The sequence below is a fragment of the Anopheles arabiensis genome, chromosome 2 (assembly GCF_016920715.1).
Source record: "Anopheles arabiensis isolate DONGOLA chromosome 2, AaraD3, whole genome shotgun sequence".
In the NCBI taxonomy this organism is placed as follows: Eukaryota; Metazoa; Arthropoda; class Insecta; order Diptera; family Culicidae; genus Anopheles; species Anopheles arabiensis.
The window spans coordinates 39,508,842-39,529,634 of record NC_053517.1 but is presented as its reverse complement, the minus strand read 5'-3'; the positions used below and the strand labels follow the sequence as shown (position 1 = coordinate 39,529,634).

Below are 20,793 nucleotides of genomic sequence, written 5' to 3'. Positions count from 1 at the left end.
AAAAAACAATTTTCCAACGAACGAAACCTGAAACTTTTCTTCCCCCCGCAAGCGCAACAATGCACACGCCCGCAACACAGAAACCAAAAAACCGGAAATCAATTAGATTGTACCACCAATCACATGCTCCACTGCAAGGACATTCCTACGCGTACACTCCACCACGGCCCACGGCCATACTCTTCCGTCAAGTCGGGCGGCACCATCAACATGGCCAATGGTGCACCAACTCCACCAATTAATGCGTTAACCGCAAAATAAGTGTAAACTAGTCTCATCAACACTGACCATACGCATGGATGCTCCCCAGCACGCTGCTTCTTATGGTTATTTTCCGTTTGTTTATCAATTTTTAATTGAATTTCAAATCCAACCAGGGCGACAGCATGACGATAAACATTGCGAAGAGGCGGGCACGGTGCGAGTGGTTCCATGGGTGGCTGGGGATGGGTGGCTGTCCCCATCCCGCCGCAGCAGCGCAACAGGACACCATAAAGAATGAGGAAAACTCTCGTATTTATTTCATCGCTCGCTCAACAGCAAACAATCGAACGTGAGTGTGTATGCGTACGCTGTACGCGCGTATTTTCGCTCTTGCTCACGGCGCGTCCTGCGAGAATGGGCCCTTGATGCGCATGTCCCGCAGGAGTACTCCAGCTTTACTGGTGACGATTTTCCTGGGGCACTACTGCACAAACAGCCGCCCCGTAGACACGATAACGCATCAATTTTAAGTGCCACCAAAGTTCCCTTCAGCATAAATCACAACCCGTCTCCGAAGGGGTCGAGAAGAGCACGGTACACGGTGGGCAAACTCTTCTGCGACGGGGTTTCGAACCAGAGATCACTGCACAGCAGCAGCAGCAGCATCAGCAAGGATAATACCCAACATCGAAACACACAGTTCAACATCCGCTCCACAGGTGTAGGCCAAACCGTGCCACTTGCTTCACCGTGCCGTGGCGGCGCATGGCATCCTAATTTATTCGCCAAAATCTTGTGGTTTGTGTGGTGCCCATTTTTCATCCATACTGAAGGTGGGGGAAGGGACAGGATCATTCGTAGCTGTTGCGTAGAGACGGCCATCAAGCTTACTAGATCAAGGGCAATCAGGCGAAAGTTTAGTAGCGCAAGTCCCCCGAGAGTAGGCTGCCCGTGTGTTTTTCACCCGCTCGACCGCATCGTATGAAGGGATATTGGCAGGATACGCAGTGCCAAATCGCCATTCTGCTGCTGTAGCAGTGTTTTGTGCAGTGCACGCGCGACAACAAACCGTGTGCGCGATACGCATATTGCTCGGTGCTGGAAATTTTAGAGCAATAAAGCACACGCAAACACACGGTCGAACGGCAGGCCTCCCGAACTATTTTGTGAGTGATTTCCGCTGCTTTCTTCCTTTATCGGACCGCATTCTGCAACAGTCAACGCTCGCTGTTGCTCCACCGTTGTTCCAGGTTTTCTTGCTCGTCCCAAGAGAAGATTGGCAGGGAAGCATTCCATTTGTGTACGTCCGTGCGAGTGTATCTGTGTAAGTGAATTTGTGAGTGTGTGTTGAAGAAAATGTGCAACAAATGAATGAGCAGCAGCAGCAGCACCAGAGTGGTTCAATGTCGTACGTGCCCCATTTAGATCCATCAGCTGCCGCGCATGATACCGCCAATGACAGCATCGCATCCGCTGAAGTCAGCTCCCGTTAGCGTCACCAGCCGTGTGATACGAGTGTCAGCGGTGGAAAATAAGGACACACTGTAGGACATTCGCGCAAGAGACAGAGGAGGGAGGCACGTATCACGCTACAGGTAAATATAGACACAACGTTGTTGGTAACCTTTCCAAGCGGGCTGCAGAGAAAAACAACAAAAAAGGACCAGGGAACAAAACACAATTTTATGCTACCGCACACACAGACACATACACGAAAAAAAAACCAAACGCCGTCGTTGGTTGCTGCTCGCTATTATCCTTACGCACACATTGGCCGATCCCGAAAACATGTGTATTGGAGGGACGAACACACACCTACCCTATTCGCGAAAGGCACACCAGAGCGGACATTTACACTCAGTACAGGGAAGGAGATGAGGGAGAAAGGGAGAGAAAGAGAGGAAGGAAGGCTAATAATCAGCCAAAAATCGTTGACTCCCCATCAGCACCCCAGCCTCAAGTAGTACATAATGTACATTTAGTAATCTCCTCAATTTCGCACACACACACTCTCTCGCACTCTCCCTTCTCTCGCTCAATGGAGCACACCTCTACGCTCTCTCAGTTACTCTATAAATGGTCTTCCATTACACATTGCACACCCTCAACAAAACCCCCGCTACAACCTGCTACATGGTGGGGTGGGGGAGGGGGGGGAAGAGGGTTTCCTTGGAAGCATACCCTCACAGCGATCGAGCAGGCCGTACGGTTTAACGTCAGATTCCGGTACGGCTGCCGGAATCCTGGCTGGGGGTTGGCTAGTGGTGATGATGATGAGGACGATGATGAGCCTTCGGTGGTTCGGCAGAGCACACACACACACACACACCGTGCAAGCTGACCTCACCCACAAATCAGTCGCAGTGTGGCCATCACCAACCCGCAGTGACCCAGGAGTGCGGATGGAGAGGATATTTGCTTTTTTTTACAATTTGTTCTTCCTCTTCATGCGTGCATGCGTGTGTGTGTGTGTGTGTGGGTTGGTAGAGTGTGCGTGCTTGTGTCTGCGGTTGACAGAAGGAAAAGCTGACCTTCTCCGTGCGTAGGTGGCCACCTGGGAAGGAATCATCCGTGCACAGTTGGAGTCGGGGCGCCCGTATGTAGGTGTGTTCGTGTGTTCGTATACACACACACACACACACGGATGAAGCTGAGCGGTGGAGACATGGTGGATGGTGGCGCAGCACTGTTGATTTATTTGCCTCACCGTGCTATAAATAGTATCCGGTGGCTAATACCTTCGTATTATAGTAATAACGATAATAATCAATCATGTTTTATTTTCGTGCCAGCCAACACACACACACACCCGAGCGGCAGATTGCGATTGCGAAGATGGCGGTTTTTCGGCCACATGATGGTTGTTTTTTTCTCTTTTGCTTTTTGGTTTTTTTTTGTACCATCCAAGCAACAGGCTGCTGTTGGGACTCTCCAATCCTCCCTCCGTCAGTCTTCGCCAATCGAGCAGCAGCAGCAGCTGCAACAAAACATCCCGAGGGCAGCTATGATTGAGTTGTAATTTTTGGTTTATACCGAGAAGCAGAAGCAGGCAGGCATTGTGTTGTGTGCGGATGATGTGTAGATGTAATTTCTTGCCGCTTTCGCTTAAAACAATAAAGCAGGAGCCCCTCCGTCGCCATGTTTCAATTCTCCTTCCGTCGTTTGCTTGGTGGTTTGCGAATATATGGCAATCACCCTGTGGCCGTTCCCCATTACCGTTATCGATTAAATCTGAGCCACCACAACCCCCCGCCGATGTATGTCGACACCTCGGAAACGTCCGTCACACACACACCTCTGCCGGCAAGGATCAAGGCTCGCAGAAAATCAGAAAATCCAAATAGAGAGGAGCGCTTTCGCACGCGTTTGTGCGATCGAGCAAGATGGCGGTCGCCAAGTCGCCCGGATATTTAGCCTGAATGGCTGGTGCGATGGCAAAAGGAATGAAACAAAAGCGACCATATCTTAGCCCCTCCCCCGCCTTGACGCGCTGATGATGGTTTCCGAATTCCAAGCACTTCGCATTAAGCGTCAATCTGTGATGGAAAAGCGTGGTGGGGCTGCTGCCCAAAGCTGTTCATGCACCCAGCAGGTGATAATAAAAACAGAACCAAGCGGCAAAAAAAACCCCACTCCACCCACTCCACCCGCTCATCAGTTTGGGAATCGATTTTTTGATTCCTTGATTCCAATCATTCTTACTCTCAGCTTACTTCTGATTTTTCAATCTCATCTAACACGCACACATGCAGTTGAGAAAACACAGGAAAAGCCTCCCCATCAGAATGAAGTTTTCCCAGCACGTTCGTTAAATATTAAAGCTTCCAAACGACTGGGACACACACACACAGACACTTAACGGCTTACAGCTTAAATTCTATTTCCATCGGTGTCGTCGTCGCAGTGTAACGGCCCTTTTTTCTGTTCCTTTTCTCGATCGAATTTTCACAAATCTTCCCTTTCCGAAGGTATGTGATGAAATGAAAATTAATTCATCGTAAATGGGCAAGATTCCCCGAAAATTTCGTTTTGCCGGATTGAACGGTTAACCACCGTCCCTCCCTTTCTCCTTCTTGCCCACCGTACCGAGGGTATGCTGAGGCCGGCGGCTAATCATCCCCCGCAAACCAAAACTATCCCAAAACTGTTCCGGGCAGTTCGGCAAGTTCAGAATTCTCGACCGAATCCCCTCCACAGCACACGCGAGGCTCTAAAATAACATCGCAAAAATTGATCCAGCCGCTCCGTTTAATTCTTCCGCCGGCACCACTATCCCACACGGTACCTGCAGCCCCGATGGGTGAAAACAGCGCTAGAACTGGTAGTTGGTGGGATCCAGTTTCCCGGCGCCCGTGAAACAGGCTCCGTGTAGGATCCAAAACTCATCCATTCGAAATAATGTTGCACCACTCCCCCTGGGGTTGCGCGTCCCTTTACGCTCCGTTCCATGCCCTGGACCGGAAGAGTGGTCAAGGATGGATTCGTTTCCACCCGGGGCCACCGACCAGCAGGTCGGTTTGCTAAATACGTTTCGCTCGCAGAAACATTAGAACCTTCCCATCTACGCGACTAAATATCGACGGCGCTGTGCCGCTCACGTTATGTACACACGGGTTCCCATTTTTTTCTCGCTATTCCATAGCTTTTCCTTTCCTTTTTTCCCCTCCTGTGTGCTTTTGCTGCTCATATCGCACTACAGCATCGCATCTGCATCAGTCGCATCCACCACTATCGTGCATCATCATCTTCTTCCCCCCCGTGTGTGTGTGTGTGTGAGTGTATCTCTATCGCTAATGGAGTAGTAGGGCAGCATCCGCGCCCTAGGACCGAGGTTTGATGGTCGTAGATGGGAAGGCATCAGTAGCGGGCAAAACAAAACAAAAAAATTCCAGTGAAAAGCTCACACACACACACACATCTCATAACATAATGTGCGCAGCTCATGCTAGTTTAATAAATGCATTCCGGCGAGCATATGAGCGGGTGGAACGCGCGTGGCATACATCGTCGGGCGGTGTTGTAACATGGGTGAAACGGGTTGCACCATGCACCTCGTCCCGGTCCATATCTCGTCTTTTTCTTCCCCACCCGCTCCCGTTTTGCACGGAACCGCACTTCCTGTTCCTATTCCGTCAGCAGAATGAATGTTGTTTATTAGAAAGGATAGCAACACAGAGCGCAACACAACAACACAGTACTAGCCGACCCAGCTAACGCGTTTGCCCCCATTGCACTTGAGCGTCAATGCGATCGCCTGCCTTCACCGCATGCATTCACCAGGCTGGCTCTGGACGGGCTCTGGGAGAGGTGGCAACGGTTTACATAAATGTGGTTCAACACAGCCACATGGGTGGTCGGTTCAAGTGGGCCTTAAGGATAAACTTGTTACTGTGCCGTGTGTTTGTGTGTGTGTGTGTGTGTGTGTGTGTGTGTGCCCCATAGTATCCTTTACCTTTGAACAGCAGGAGGTGGTTGTTTAGTGTTTGGTAGGGAATAAAAAATAGCGAAGGTAACTTACATCCAGTACATTAGAGCCTTTCCCCGTGGGGTGAAGCGGTGTACGGGTGATATGGTACGTTAGCAACCAGACGCTTCATATGAGATGAGCGCCGCGAACGTGCTAAAACTTAAAAGCCTAAATGTTGCTACTATCAACAGCCCAGAGGTGAGGTACTTGTGTGCTGTTAATAGTTGGTCTAGGAAATAAAAACTGAAACGTAAAATAAAAGGGTAGTTTTTTATGTTGCCTCTGTGGGTAAAATTTAGGGGATGATTTTGAAAGTTATAGTGTGCAGTAGCGAATGAAGCTAAAAGGAGTAGGGTTCGAAGGAGCTAATGTAAAAACACAGTTACAGGGTTTTCCTATAGAACCCAAGAGCGCGGGACACTTTGATGAATCTGCGGGAGTCAATCGCAAAGACTAGGCAGCGGTAATCGCTCATGCGGGCGTGCGTGCGGAAACGTCAAAATTGTTTGATTCTGAAGCGTGCGTTTTCAAACTGTCACCCGTAGCGGGTGTCAAATTCCGTACATTTTCGATACGCACGCAGGATCGATTATTCTTCTTCTTCTTTCGCACAACAACCACTGTCGGTCAAGGCCTGCCTGTACCCACTCTAGTGGAGTGAGCTTGGATTACCATATCAGGATAGTCAGTCCTACGTATGGGGGGCATGGTCTATTCGGGACTTGAACCCATGCAGGAGCGATTAGCACTGCCTAAATCACGTTCGCTCCGCGCCAGGTCGTTGCGTTTGTGATCGTCACCAATCTGACATGTCGCGCACCGCGTTTATGAACTGTAGTCGTGCCGTGCGGCCTACCCTATGTTAGATTATTTTTACTGCGTTTAAGTTCATATATTTATAATTTTGTATAACATTTTTGCAACCTCGCTTCGAGAGGGCCTAAATAAATAAATTTACTGAAGCCAGACTTTAGTTTGGTCAAGGTCTTCTCTATACAAATTTCATATGCCAATTCGTCCTTAAAGACTTATTGTCGTGTTGAAACAATGTTTTTATTACATATGCAAATATTGAACTCTAGTTCGACCATACTGATTGGTCTGTCATTGCACATTACGATAATTAAAATCTTTAGCTCTAGAACAGGAGTCTCCAAACTTTTCAGTTTGCGGGCCGCATTGCTTCACATTTTTCCGTTGCCTGTAGCTAATGTGAACGTTTCAATTTCGTCTTTATAAGAAAATTCTAGCATAGTATACAAAACTCCTATAGCTTTCTATTATTAAAGCTTGTTCTATGTCTCTAAAAATAAAAATTACATTTTTTTAAATAGTCACAATAATTAACTATTTATTTTAACCTTCATAAAGTTGCCACGGGCCGCATAATAGGCTCTCGAGGGCCGCATACGGCCCGAGTGCCGTAGTTTGAGACTCCTGCTCTAGAAGGTTGGAAACTAGTTACAGATTGTCCAGTAGATACACGGTAACACTTACACGCAGATTCGGAGAAGCGCGGATTTCTAAATTTCACAGTTATTTGACCAAATACTGATTTGACACATCAATTATCATCGCGGTTTCTGCTCGGTCCGATATCTCGGGAACAGCCTGTATTTTAAAGGTTTTTGAAGGAGTTCCCAACTAAAATGCGATTGGAATTTGTGCGTTTTACATTGTTTTTAAATGTTTTAGACACTATTGAGCTGATTTTTTCCTTACTTTAGTAATTAACTCCCTTTGTGCAAACTTTGCATCCATTTTTGAGTAGATTTTTTTTTCTCCAAACGTGTTGAATATTTTCATTTTGTTATACAATTAGACATCAAGTTTATCATGCGGTTTAGGGAAGAATATAAATTTGGTTCTATCTCCAACGGTGCGGCCTCCATGACGTCCACCAGTCAGCAGGACGCCGTCAGTGGTTTCACCGTACACCCAGGGTAGCGACAGAAGTAGATGATAACAAATACCTTCGATACGGCTCCAACTGAATCTTCAAGATTTCATGATGTTACGATTTAACAGGCACACAGAGTTTGGACAATTTTAAACTTAATTTGAATTAATTTAACGCCTCATAATTGTCTTCTAAATCGGGCCTTAGTTCGGCTAAAAAACATACGAAAAACATAAAAACAAGAACAAAATTCAAACCAATTTAACAACGTAATCGAATTGTACAATGATTCAAAATTTACCTTAAGTAAAGACATAAAACATTGAAAGGAATGTCCATCATATAATAAGATAGAATTATAAATTGAACAGTTAGAGAGAACTGTTCTTCTCTAACTAGCCAAAGCCAAGCAATGGTTCCCGAAAAGCCACACGCCTTTTCTGAATTGTAGTATTTAGTCAGGTATCTTCACTGAAAGCCAAGCCCACAAGTGGGTACAGGCAGGCCTTGACCGACAACGGTTGTTGAGCCATAGAAAAAAAAAAATCTTCGGTGACTACCCTTTGTAGATTTGGCGAGTTGGATAAAGATCTTTACCTTTTAGTCTAAATATCTTCTTTAGGTATTTAGTTCGATAAGCAAAAGTTTATGTTGTCCGTTCATGGTAAAGAAACAACAGTTTATAAAACGGTTTCAAAAAACATTAAAATTCTGTTCTACATCAACATCAGTCACGCCTCGGACAACAAAAACATTGAAGGAAATACTATGTGGAGCCAATCTTTCCGCTCTTTTAATTATTCTGCCAATTTCCCCGTTTTCAATCATCTCTATCAGTCATGATCAGTGGCAGCGTAAAGTGGCCTGAAGTTTATTCGGTGGTGCCTTCGCATCCGACGATTCTCCTAATTTGCCCCGAACACTTCTATCTTCTATCTTCTATCACTTCTATTAGGCCATTCGCATCGATTGTGGTTTGTAATAGCAGCGTGTAATAAATCTAGCGCTGCCTATTTTTTTTTCGAAAATATTACACCCGGCTGGGCACACCCTAACGAGCATCCTTGCGCGAGGCGAGGAAAGTTCGTACAAACACCCATACGAGCCTGTTGTAGCAGATTGTCAACAACTGGATTATTTTCTCGAGAAATATTATTGTTGCCGTTTTTGGCGCACGGGTAAACCGAGCACAGCAAACAACACATCACAGTTGTTATTTCTTCACCATTTCCCACCAGACGGACGGTGTTGTTGCACCCCGCCCCCCGAGCGCCTCCATTCGTTTTCAATATGTTGCAGCAAATTTTTCAATATCGCATTACATACAAATTGCTCGGAAATCGCATTTGATTTTATCTCCTCCGTTTACCGTGTCCCGTTGATGTGACCGTTTCGCCCCGGGGAGCGGGGTGGTCATGGTGGCAGCGGAGCAAACCAACAACTACCCCAGCAGCAACACAAAAAATAATATCAATCCTACAGCCCCCAGTCCACCCAGCCCACACCCTTCCCCACCCATCATCACCCGGTGGCTCTGTCCATCTTTCTACCATCAACTGGTTGTTGGATGAAATTGTGCTGGTAGATAGAAACGGAGGGAGCAAAAACACATCCCCATTTCAATACTTTTCTGACGTCTATCTCTCTTATTTTTGTCTCGTTCTTCCCTCCCTTTGCAGCACATCTACGTCATCACACTACACACGCTCGAGGGGATCGCTGCCTGCTGCGGTGGAATTTAACATTTCAAAATGCTTCCAGCAAACGTAATGTCGTTCATGAAGAAGGTAAGTGTAGAGGGGATATGGGCAGTAGCGCAGTTGAAGACATCATTTTTATGCGCCTGCACACCGAACATCATGCAGCGATACGAAGTGAGTGGGCAAGAGTGAGAGCGAGCAAGAGCGACGGAGAGATCGAGAGCAGGAGCAAAGCAAACAACTCCCCCCTTCAATCTGGTCTCTAATCCTTGTCCACCGGAGCAAGCTAGTGATGGGACACATCGACCGGAGGAAGCACCGGGCCACCATACCGCCCCTCTCGACCGACGTAATGCATCCCTGGAGCTTCCGGAGCAGCTTGCTTTCTTGCTCATTTATGCAGCATTTGCTGTTTCCGGCCCGCACAGAAACAGTCGCAGGAGAAGCAGAAAAAAGACACCCATCATCTTCCCTGGGATCCCCTCACACAAACGCTTTCAGTTGTCACAACGTGATCCCGCTGTACAACGAAGCTTTTCCCTGGATGCCATTTTTCCGGATCGCGTAGTCGAAGAAGGAACAGCAAAAAAACAGCCTCACCCGCTTTGCATAACGTTGCCAGTACGGTGGCGAATGCGAAACGCAACATTGCATAATTTAATTTGCATCCCAAAATTATTAGCCACACTGATGATGGTAGTTTGGAGTTTGCTTTGGAGACTGGAGGCTAATGGTCTGCTGTAAAGCTCCGTCGGCCGGTTTAAAGTGGACGTTAGTTAATGCCGCCCCGGATGAGAGCAGAAGCAATCGCTTCAGTAAAGGACATCCGAGGGGCAAGCCTTTTAAAGGCGTTTGAAGCGCATTTCAAGTAAAAAGCCTTTTCTGAAAAAAATCTCTCCAGCGCAAGGGGATTGCCGTATTTAGCCAACAGCTTACTTTTTATGCAAACCCAAAGGAAGGATTTGCAAAACAAAAAAACATAATTATAACAAACTCTCCCAGCTTTCAATTCCTACTTGATAGCATTTGAGCCTCTTGCCTTCGGTACAGCACAATAGCGCAGCGTTTTGTACGGCGAAGCAATTCAACTTCCATTCTCAAGCCAAGTGTTTCCCGTGTTTTCTTCCGAGACGTCCCTCACCAACACTCCCTCTCTCCTTCGCCGCCTGAGAGAACTGAGAAAGGGGGTGGCGGGTGTTCGGGCGCTCCTAGTTTTTCATTTTAATTACACAACGTTCGGCATTTGTAGCCGAAGGAAAACGGTTTGAAAGGCTTTTGCGCCAGTATAAAACACTCACCCAACCCAACCCAACTTCCTCAACAGGCAACGAGGAAGGAAACGGGTGAAACAACAAAACAATGGCTTGTAGAACGCTACCATCCTTTAGAACGGGCATCTTCCGCACACAACACACGTTGGCAGGGTTCGTCAGCACAGGTGAGCTTGCGAACTGGTGGGCTGACAGGCTCTAGTGGGGATGGGTGCACAGTTTCACAATAACACATGACTACCCTTTTCCCCGGTACGTCTTTGCGGTGGAAAAAGTAAACATTGTGTTTTCTTGTTCCCGAAGAATTATTTCACGAAATGCCAAACCTACAAAGTGCTAACCCTCTTCAATAATACAAGCGCTACATGGCTGTGGGACAGAAAACGACCGAGCAGCAGCAGTAGCAGGGGAGAACATGCATTGTGAACTTTCCCAGCACCAGTGTGAGTACCGTGTACAATAAGGGATTGTCGTAAAAATACTACCCTGTAGAGGAGAGTAAGCACTGTTCGACACGCACACCCATTGGTAACGGGGTGGGAAGGACGATGGAAATGATCGTGCAATAGAGTCATCGTGTCGGTGCTAAAATATTGTGTCAATAGATATTAAAGCTACTCCCGTTACTTGATTGTCCTTTCGATTGTCCGCCGCCGACGTCTCTACGTCCGTGTGATGGCTAGGGCTCTTCTTGCAGATTATGTCCTGGTCCGGCATCGATGTGCTTTGATGTGCAACTGCAAGGGACGCGGGGCCAAATCTACGGGACGAAGGTAATACAAGCACCAGTTGATTGAAAGCGTTCCGAGAAAACGAACGAATTTAATAGTGCCATTTCATTTCGAGCCCTTCTCCCGATCCACCACCACCACCACTGTGCTACTTGGTGTTAGCGGTGCTATTTCCACTGTTTTAATGTTTTTTGACCAGCGAAGAGATACGATTCCTTGTGCTTTTCATTATTATTGTCTACTCGACGTACGGCGAAACAAGAGACAAAAGCAACACTGCTAAGCAACGTACTCTCTTGCGACTGTCCCATTATTTGCAGATGGTTGCTACCGATGAGGCGTCACATCAGCAACCATCGATGGAGAACACGGGCGCGTTCGGGAAGCTGAAGCAAACCCTTTCCACATCGCTGCTGACGGCCCAGGACAGAGGTAAGCACTCTTCCCGGTATCAAACGAATGTAATAAGCGCGAAATGGCAAACTTACAAACAAGCGATTGCATGGCAACGCGCCTAAAGTTATGCAATTCGCTTTACAAACCATTTTCAATAGTGTAGTGCCTGCTGCTGCTTATTACTTATTACTCCGGGCGCTGGTGGAAGCAACAATTTGAAAGCTAATTTTTACCCCGAACTGATTTCTTCTTCTTCTTCAACAACAACAAAAAACTAAAGTGAACAAAATGTCCCCGCGCCCATCGCTGGTACCGGACGCGACCGAGACGCCACAGGACGATCCGTACAAGGATGCGTCTGCCAGCGAGAAGACGGCGAGCGAAGGCAACAAGTTCAACACACGGTCCGGTTCGTGCCGGATATGTTTGAAATCGTTTAAACCGAACGACTTCAAAAAGACCTGCGTCGAGTGTGATCAGAAGGTTTGCGAAGACTGTGCCAGCTACAGCAAGCTACAGGACTCGGAAGACTCGGTAAGTGTGGGCCGGAGAAAGGGAGGAGGGGTGGGAGGGAGGGCTTTTTTCGGTCGAGACTTTCTTTTTGAACTTGCGTCTAATTGGAGTCGCTGCGTCATCCCGCCGAGCTTCTTTTAATCAAGAAAGAATGTTTTGGGATTGTTTTATTTCTTTTTTTTTTAACGATGGAAACCTTTTTCTGTTTACGTTCGTCTGTTTTTTTGACGTTCTTTCCCCCTACTAACAGGATCTTTGGCGATGTAGCGTCTGTCGGCGAAAGATGGCGTCCCGTATTTGCATACCGCAAGAATCAACCGACTCCGCCCTGGAGGTACCGGTTATGGAGACGCTACAGCGACGCCATTCAGACATCAAGCTAGGCTTCAACCAGCATCTGGACGATGGCAAGGGTTCGGCACTGGCCCCACCCCGTAGCCCCGAGCTGCGTCGCCATTCGGACGTTTCGCCGGCGTCGCTGAAGGAGCTGGAAAAGCTGAAGGGCGTCCAGAACCCGAAGAACGATATGGACTGGCGCAAGGGTCACAGTGCCGCACCGAGCCGATCGTCTAGCCCGCCCGGCCGGAAGGAGATGGAGCTGGGAACACCGCGCGTCTTTTCCCGCCGGCCATCGACCAAGATGTCGCGCCAGCGCAGCTACGACGACGAGTTCAAGACGATGAGCTCCGACACGAATCTGGCCGAGGCGGGCCTCAACCTGCCGCCCCCGATGCCCAGACGCAAGTCGGCGTACGACGTGTACGCGCCGGGTGTGCTGATTAACGCGATGCAGTCGGTAAAGCTGGCCCCGGACGATTCCGAAAAGATCAGCACATCGCGCCGCGCGTCTATGAAGATGATGGTGGACGGAGGCGAGTTCGGTGGGGATGACCATACGATGGCTGACATGAAGGCGGCCGGACTGATTGTGGACGATGATCGCCGACACAAGCGACGTGGATCGCAGTTGTAAGATGCCCTTTTCTAGCAGGCTAATGTTAGGAACATCCCTGTGAGGTGGAATAGTTTTATGTTTGGTTTTCTCCTATTCTTATCGCTTGCAGACCCGACATACCGGCACTGAAAGACAAAACTGCCCAGAACTCTGCGAACATATCAGTCTATCAGTGCCCGGCGTTGGAGGACCTGGAGGCACCGAAGCGGCAGACATCGCTAGACGGCGAAGGCATCAAGATCGTGATACACGATGCCGACGCGGGGCCACTGTGTGCCGCCAAGCGGAGCGTCCTACTGCGAAGAGACCCATCAGATAAAGCACACAGAAGTAGGTTCACAAACACTATCGCCCCTCCCCCATTTGTGATGGCTGGAGTATAATTTATGATCTCTTTTCCCTGTATCTCACTATCTTGCACGACAACAAGCACGAGGATTTGGAATGCGTGTCGTCGGCGGTAAAACCGGTACCGATGGACGACTCTTTGCGTACATCGTGTGGACCGTGCCGGGTGGACCAGCAGAGAAAGGAGGTCTCCAACAGGGCGATAAGGTACGGGTCACCCCTCAGAGGGTTGAAGGGAAACAAGGATTGGAAGACACTACAATGTTGGGACTATTTGGTGTCTTCTATTCTTCCACTAGATCCTGGAATGGTGCGGAACCTCTCTCACCGATCGGAGCTTCGAGGAGGTATGTGCCATCATGGACCGCACCGGTGACACGGCCGAACTGCTGGTCGAGCACGCAACCGACTTTAAGATGTGCGAGCTGCTCGACGAGGGCGGCATGGGCATGAACGTTAGTTCGAACTACAGTAGCAGCAACTCGACACGAGCTTTACCGGACACTAATGTGCATACGCTAGCATCAGGTAAGAGCCGTTACCGTTTCCCCCCTTTTGAGCACTCGGCACTGCAATGAGATGCTGATGTTTCTTTGTTCTTGGCCTACCCGCAGAAAGTGAAGCAACGATGGACAAATCGCCCTCTTCGCCGACCAGACGCAAATTGCCTAAAACACCGGTATAAATCTATCAATACGTTATTCCTCTTTTTTCCATCAAGTTGATGTGCGTGTACATGCAGCCAAACCGATAACTTGCAGCGCATTCGATCAGACAAACCCATACTAGTGTACTAGCAAAGAGCGAGCTACAGAAAAAGGAACAAAAATATCAACTACATTATGTAACCGTTACCCGTAGCAAGAGTAGTAGTGCAAAGTAGTAGCGTGTAGTAAGCAGAGGAAGGCAGCAGAGCCAACGCACACTCCTGAACACTTGGCATTGTACTCGAGCGAGCAGAAGGTGTAGCAAACAATAAGGACAAACAGGGCTCCAGGGTAGGCGAAACTAACCAACATGCCCAAAACCCGACAATTTTCATGGTCAAAACATTCTACGTTTAATGGAGCACTGTAGCGGGATATTTGCAAACTAAGCTATACTGAACAAAAATCAACTTAAAAAAAAGCAACACGTTCGATTAAGTCAGTCTCCCGGAGGATCGGCTCCGCAATACAGTTTACTTTCTTGTAGTTAATTGGTATAAACTAAACAATGTTGCGCTTTCGAAACACACAATCGGGTCTGCTCTCGACTTTTCTTGTACTGTTTATAGCCCGTATACACGTGATTAGATGAAAAAAGGCAAAGCTAGAAACAATGCGGGAAAGAGATAGAGAGAAAAAGAGTTCCATATTTTATATTTTGAGTAGCATAAGAACCAACAGAAAATGGGGAAAAGGATACAATAATCTATATATATATATATACATACTTATATATATAAAAGTATATATACATCAATACTTATACTCAATGCATATTATTATAACGAGTAAAGATACACATACACAACACGCACACAACATAAAACATACACAGACACAGCGAGGACTTCACGGATACGACGAGGATGTCGAAACAATTGGAGCCAAACAAGTCGTTTTGAGCTTTTAAAACTAATTGTTGATTACCGGACACGGCAACTGACAAAACAGTAAGTAGGTACGTGTTTAGCCAAAAGGAAAAGCTGCAGATCATCCATTTGAACCATGAGCAGAAACCTAAATTCACCGACAGATAAGAAGATACACATTGGGACACTAGTTGAACAAGTTGTGGCAAGTGTTTTTCAACTCGCGATTACAACAACAACAAAAACAACAACAGAAACAACAGCAGAAGAACAGAGCGAATACATGTAAAACGATGATTTCATTAACAAAAACATACATACACCTATCAAAAGCTGAATAAACTAAAAATATCAATTTTGTGGATAACCTATTTAGAGCAACGTACGTACGAAAATGATCCAAGATCTAGAAACCTAGGACTATGTCACAGAACAAGCTGGAACAAGCATGTGCCCGGCCCAAGATGCCACACAGCTGCTGCTCGGGTTGGATCAGGAGTGTGAAGAGTAGTAGAACAGACAGAACCAAATAAAAGGCACATAAACTAGCAAAGGATGATACGGCAAAGGGCGTAACAAAAGGCAAAAAAGGGCCCAGAAAAGAAAGATATAATTGGACAGAGAACAGAAGTATGCAAGGGAAACAATATTTAAAGTATAAAGGATACATAGTTGTCAGTAGCAAATTACAATTAAAAAAAAAAACACAAAAATGAAATTCAATCAACCATCATCAGCAGCAGACTCAAAACAGGATGGAAACAAAACGCTTCTCTGTTGATCGGTACTACCATGCTGAAGATTGAATTGATCTTGTGGAAGTTGTGCAAAACATCACCTACACCGATCTTGCCTACATTTAGGCGCAAACGCTGCAATCCGCATGGCAGCGTAACGCTACCGGGGTAAAAGTAACGTCTGCATTTGCCCGGTCCGAGCGGTGAGACAATAGCAAATGCCCCGATAAAAACCACCAAACCCTAGCAGCTGCTGCTGATGGCAGTTGATTTAATTTCATTTCCTTTCTCGACGCCATCTGTATGTTCCGCCGTTGCGTTGTCGTTCTTGTTCTGTTTTTGTATAAAACACCCCGTTGCGTACAGAAATGCCGGCAAACCAGAAACAAGCGAGCAAACAAAAACATCTTTACAATTAAATTGTATCCAGTAGGCAAATTAATTGCAGTAGAAAATGTTGTTGTAGTTGTGTTTCTTTTTTCTATCGTTGTCGTTTTAGTTGTTACATACTGTCTTAATCTGCTGTCTTAATTGCAATACCAAAAGCATCGTCAAAATAATCGTTAAAACTCCACCATCTCATCCTCATCATCTTCCACAACGTTGAGTGGTTCACTCACGCACACACAAACAGACACACACACACACTGAAGGGATGGAAAATTGTTCTACCACGTCTTAGGACAGTTTGCGATGTCCCTCAGTGTGTGTTTTTGTATCTACGGCTGTTATTTTACACCGTTGAATAATTCAGCATTTAAAAACAACAAATAACCACACATTTTACACAAACCACGTGTTGCGCTCATCGCCCAACGATCATCGTGGACAATGGCTTTCGCTGATGAGACAATCGCGCCAGCAGAACAAGGACTACTCACACACGCCTCGTTTCGTTTCTCATCGCCATTTCACCTCCCCCCCCTTCTTCCAACCCTTTTCTACTGCTCTTACTGCTAAGCTGCTTAACGCGCGCGCGCTCTCTCCCCCACCTGCCGAAGGCGCCTCAGTTGAGCGTGCCGTTGGCGTTTCGATCGTGCGGCAAATTAACAACACATGCACATTCTATCCTGCTGTCAGTTGCTAATCGTATTGTTTGTTTGTTTGTATTTTTTAGACAGATTTTACGTATTATTTTGCCACCACAAACACCACCACCACCTTCAAGAAACCACCTTTAGTTGCAGCTGAGCGTGCTGAATCTGATAAGCGTGCGTGCCTCCTCCCTCTTTATGCTGACATCTAATGCAGGCACAGCGGCGATCGGTCGATCGCCCCGAGGAACAGAACCAGGCGGCCATGTGATTCGTTCCGGAAAACCCCCCCCTCCCCGATACAGGGTGGTGAATGGAAGAAATGGGAAGGAGGAGAGGGTGATAGAGGGTTAGGGGAGGGTTGTCGAGATCGGTAGTGAACACACAGTAGAGCCATGAATGCACCGAAACCCACCCCATACCGAGTGGGTCAGTTGGGTCAGGTGGAAAAGCTCTCGGCTCGAAGGGAACACAGTTTTATTGTGGTTTTGGATTTATCGTTTTTTTTCTTCTGTTCCTTTCCGGCCTCCAACACTCTTGCGATCGTAACATCGTTCGCAGCTTACCTACTGAACCACCCACCACCCTCTGCTACTGCTGCAACTCGCACATGCACCACAGGCTGTCCCACTGTATAGTTCTTATTTAATCACTTACTCTAAATAGTAAACCGAACACGTTCAAATACACACACACGGACATAAACATGCGCACGCACACGTACACATGCACCCGACAGCATTGGAAAGGTAAATTGTGGGATGAAATTAGATAATGAACGATGTGCGCTTTTTCCTCCCATCGCTTTCTTGTTCTACGTGTGTTGTTTTATTCGTCACCACTACTTAACAAACATCCATACCAACACACACACACACAAACACTGTTGTTTCCTATTCTTGTGCATTTGCTTTTCGGTTTTGCTGTATCGGTGTTTTGTTTGTTTTTTGTTGTATTCACCATCCTAACGATGGCCATCCATCACGCCACAACAAAAAGGCTTTTACCATAAACCACCCACCCACCCTACACTACAGTTCACTGGAAATCCTAGCTCTATGTTTCACCTGGAATGCCACTCATCCCATGGGCCACCCGCTTTCTATATTGTTTGTTCGTTTGTTTTTCACCCTTCCCGTTTGCCGTTTTCTTTGGAAACGTGTCACACAATGTAACCGTTACTGTTTTGGATTTAAAATTAAAAAAAAAAGTTAGTCAAAGGAGCAACCAAATTACCAACAACACCCCTTCACCCCACTCTCCCTTCTATTGCGAGGCTGTGTAATGGGGGGAAGGGGGAAGGAGTTCGCCGTTCCTTGCCAATTTGTTTCCTTGTTGCTATTGTTAGGAGTATTCGTTAGTGTGTTGTGTTGATATGTTTGTTCCGTTCTTGTTCCGGCCAGTAACCGGCAGTGTAACACACATCCGGCACGTGCTGAAATGTCCCCCTGGCCAGCATGCCCTCCCGCACCCACCGATAGACGCGCGTGCATGATGCATTCATAGTACAAGCGAGCGAGGAGACAGACATTGAACCAAACATCAAAGAAAGCGGAGAGAAATAGAGCGAGCGAGATAGTGAGAGAGATAGGGCGAGAGAGAGAGAGAGCGATAGTGAAAGTAGAGAGGAAGTGCAGGAAAGGACATTTACACCCAGTATACAATCCCACTGCCACCACGCACAAGAACCATGCACACGATGGAAAGATTAATGTTATTCCCCTTCTCTGTTTTTCTTTCCTTCAGGAACAGATAGCAAAGGGCAAGTTAGTGTCCGGTAGGGTTCAGGTGCATGTTTACTATCACGGCGAGCGAAACGAACTTGTCGTTTCGGTGATGGCTGCCGATGACCTGCCGGAGCGCGATGAATCGCTGGGCTATGGCATGTATCCCGAAGCCTATGCGTCGATCAAGTTGCTACCCAAAACGTAATATCAAGCGTTCCATCGAAATCAGACACGAGCACGCACACACACACACTTATTACATAAAACATATAAACACAACAAACAACTTTTTGATGTTCCCACAACAGTCACGCGCACACGTCACACGAGTTGCAATAGAAGCACATGATCATGCGCCTCCATCTTGTTCGGTGGCCGGTTAAACATGGCCGACAAACAACAACTATCATTCGATCGCTCCATTGCACACAACACGCAGACAGGGCACAGATGGAAAAAGGAAAACGAACGCACGCACACACAAACACACTCACACACCTAAACCAAGCCCCAACCAACCACCAACCCACACCCTCCCCACTACCAAAACACTGCTCCATCGTTGTTTTTGGCAATTTTTCTTTCTCTGTTTTTCCGTTAAGATTTTCATTTCTTTAACGATTGTCTCCACTCACACACCGCCTCTCCACACTCAACCCCACCCAACCCACGGCTCTCACGATCTCAACGCACTGAAACCGGTTTCTTTCTTACCCCTCCACCTCCCTTTTTCTAGGAACGAATCGCATGTCGCCCAGACCGAAGTGTCCACTCCCTCTCTGAATCCCATTTGGAACGCGACCATTACCTTCCAGGACGTGTTCAGTGACAATCTGTTAGACCGTAAGATAGAGATAGTGCTCTACGATCTGTTGCCCCACTCGGAGCCCATCTTTCTCGGCGAGTGTGCGGTGAAGCTGCAGAAAGCCTGCCTGGACGATGTGGCCGTCTGGTACCGGCTGGAGGATCCGAACCATCTGCGCGGCTCCGGTCCGGTGCCGCCCGCCCGCTCCCGGCGCCGCTCGACCACCGGCTCCCAGAGCTCGATCGACGAAAGTTCCGCCTCGTTCGGCCGGTACGGCAGCACCGACGGCACGCGCTTTCAGCGCTCGATCTCGGACGATGTCGACAGCCTGGACGAGGGCCGGTACCTGCTGCATCCGAACTGGTCCGTTTCCGGGAGCCGGCGCGGCTCGACCCAGTCCGAGATACAGATGCAAACGCTCGAGGTGCACCAGGTCGGGAAGGATTACTCGAAATCGTTGCCCGGGTCGCGCCGATCCTCCTTTCAGGACTCGAAGGATCAGCTGGCGGTTGGGCCGGTGCCGCACGGCTCGCGCCGCTACTCGACCGGCCGCACCGGGCCGGGAGCGGGGGGCGGCACGGCCGGTGGGCGCGATGCGCCGCCAACCGAGCGGAAGCTCTCGTTTGGCGGCACGATCGGCGGGATCGGTAGCGGGGGAGGATCGCGGACTGAATTTATGCGCACCATGAGCCTTTCGCGCGAGCTTGACATGAAGAATCGCAAAAAGAAGCGCCTGTTTTCGTAAGGAAAACGGAAACCCGCAAACGCAACGAAACACGTGACACGAAGATGAAAACGGCACGAACGAACAGGATACCAGAAGCACAATCAAGCAAAGCGCTCCACCATGTGACAGTGATCGTACTGTGGTGGTGGTTGCGGTGCTGCCAACACACACATACACACAAATGGTTTTGAAACTTAGACAATGATTACGATGACGATGAGGACGATGATGATGATGATGATGATGATGGAGATGTTAACGATATCCACACAAAGCATAGGTAACAGTAAAGTGTAAGTCGACGGAGCCGATGTCCTGCGGTAGCTATGTAACGGCACACCAAGGCGAGAATGGGATTTGGACGCGGCATCTGGTGGAACCGTAGCCATTGATCAACGGCATAAAGAGGGCATATGCAGGCGCACTGGTGGCTAATTTATACACATTCATCATCCTTCTCGTTTATAGAGGCATGTTTTTGCCGTGCGACTATGTCTGCACGATCCGTTTTAAAAGATTATATACATATTATATATCATGTTTTGTGTAGCAAATATTTCAAAAGTTTACAGAATATCACTTTCAACACATGTTACTTGCATAGGAGAACGAAAAACGAAATAAACTATAATTCTGGTATATTAAACCTTTACAGATGCAATCGTGTTTCTTTTTCTTTTTTCGACCGTAACGAAACAAACC

General features: G+C 47.6%; 1 protein-coding gene across 1 annotated transcript; it reads left to right on the top strand.

The window, feature by feature from the left end:
- The first annotated feature begins 675 nt into the window (after positions 1–675).
- LOC120908351 (regulating synaptic membrane exocytosis protein 2) lies at positions 676–20,752 on the top strand. The gene is made up of 11 exons (XM_040319267.1): positions 676–1,799; positions 9,251–9,358; positions 11,594–11,705; positions 11,950–12,203; positions 12,433–13,151; positions 13,247–13,467; positions 13,568–13,692; positions 13,785–14,013; positions 14,100–14,164; positions 18,579–18,760; positions 19,296–20,752. Exons 2-11 carry the CDS (start codon positions 9,323–9,325, stop codon positions 20,107–20,109), a joined length of 2,757 nt encoding a protein of 918 aa, XP_040175201.1. The 5' UTR covers positions 676–1,799; positions 9,251–9,322; the 3' UTR covers positions 20,110–20,752.
- Positions 20,753–20,793: the final 41 nt, after the last annotated feature.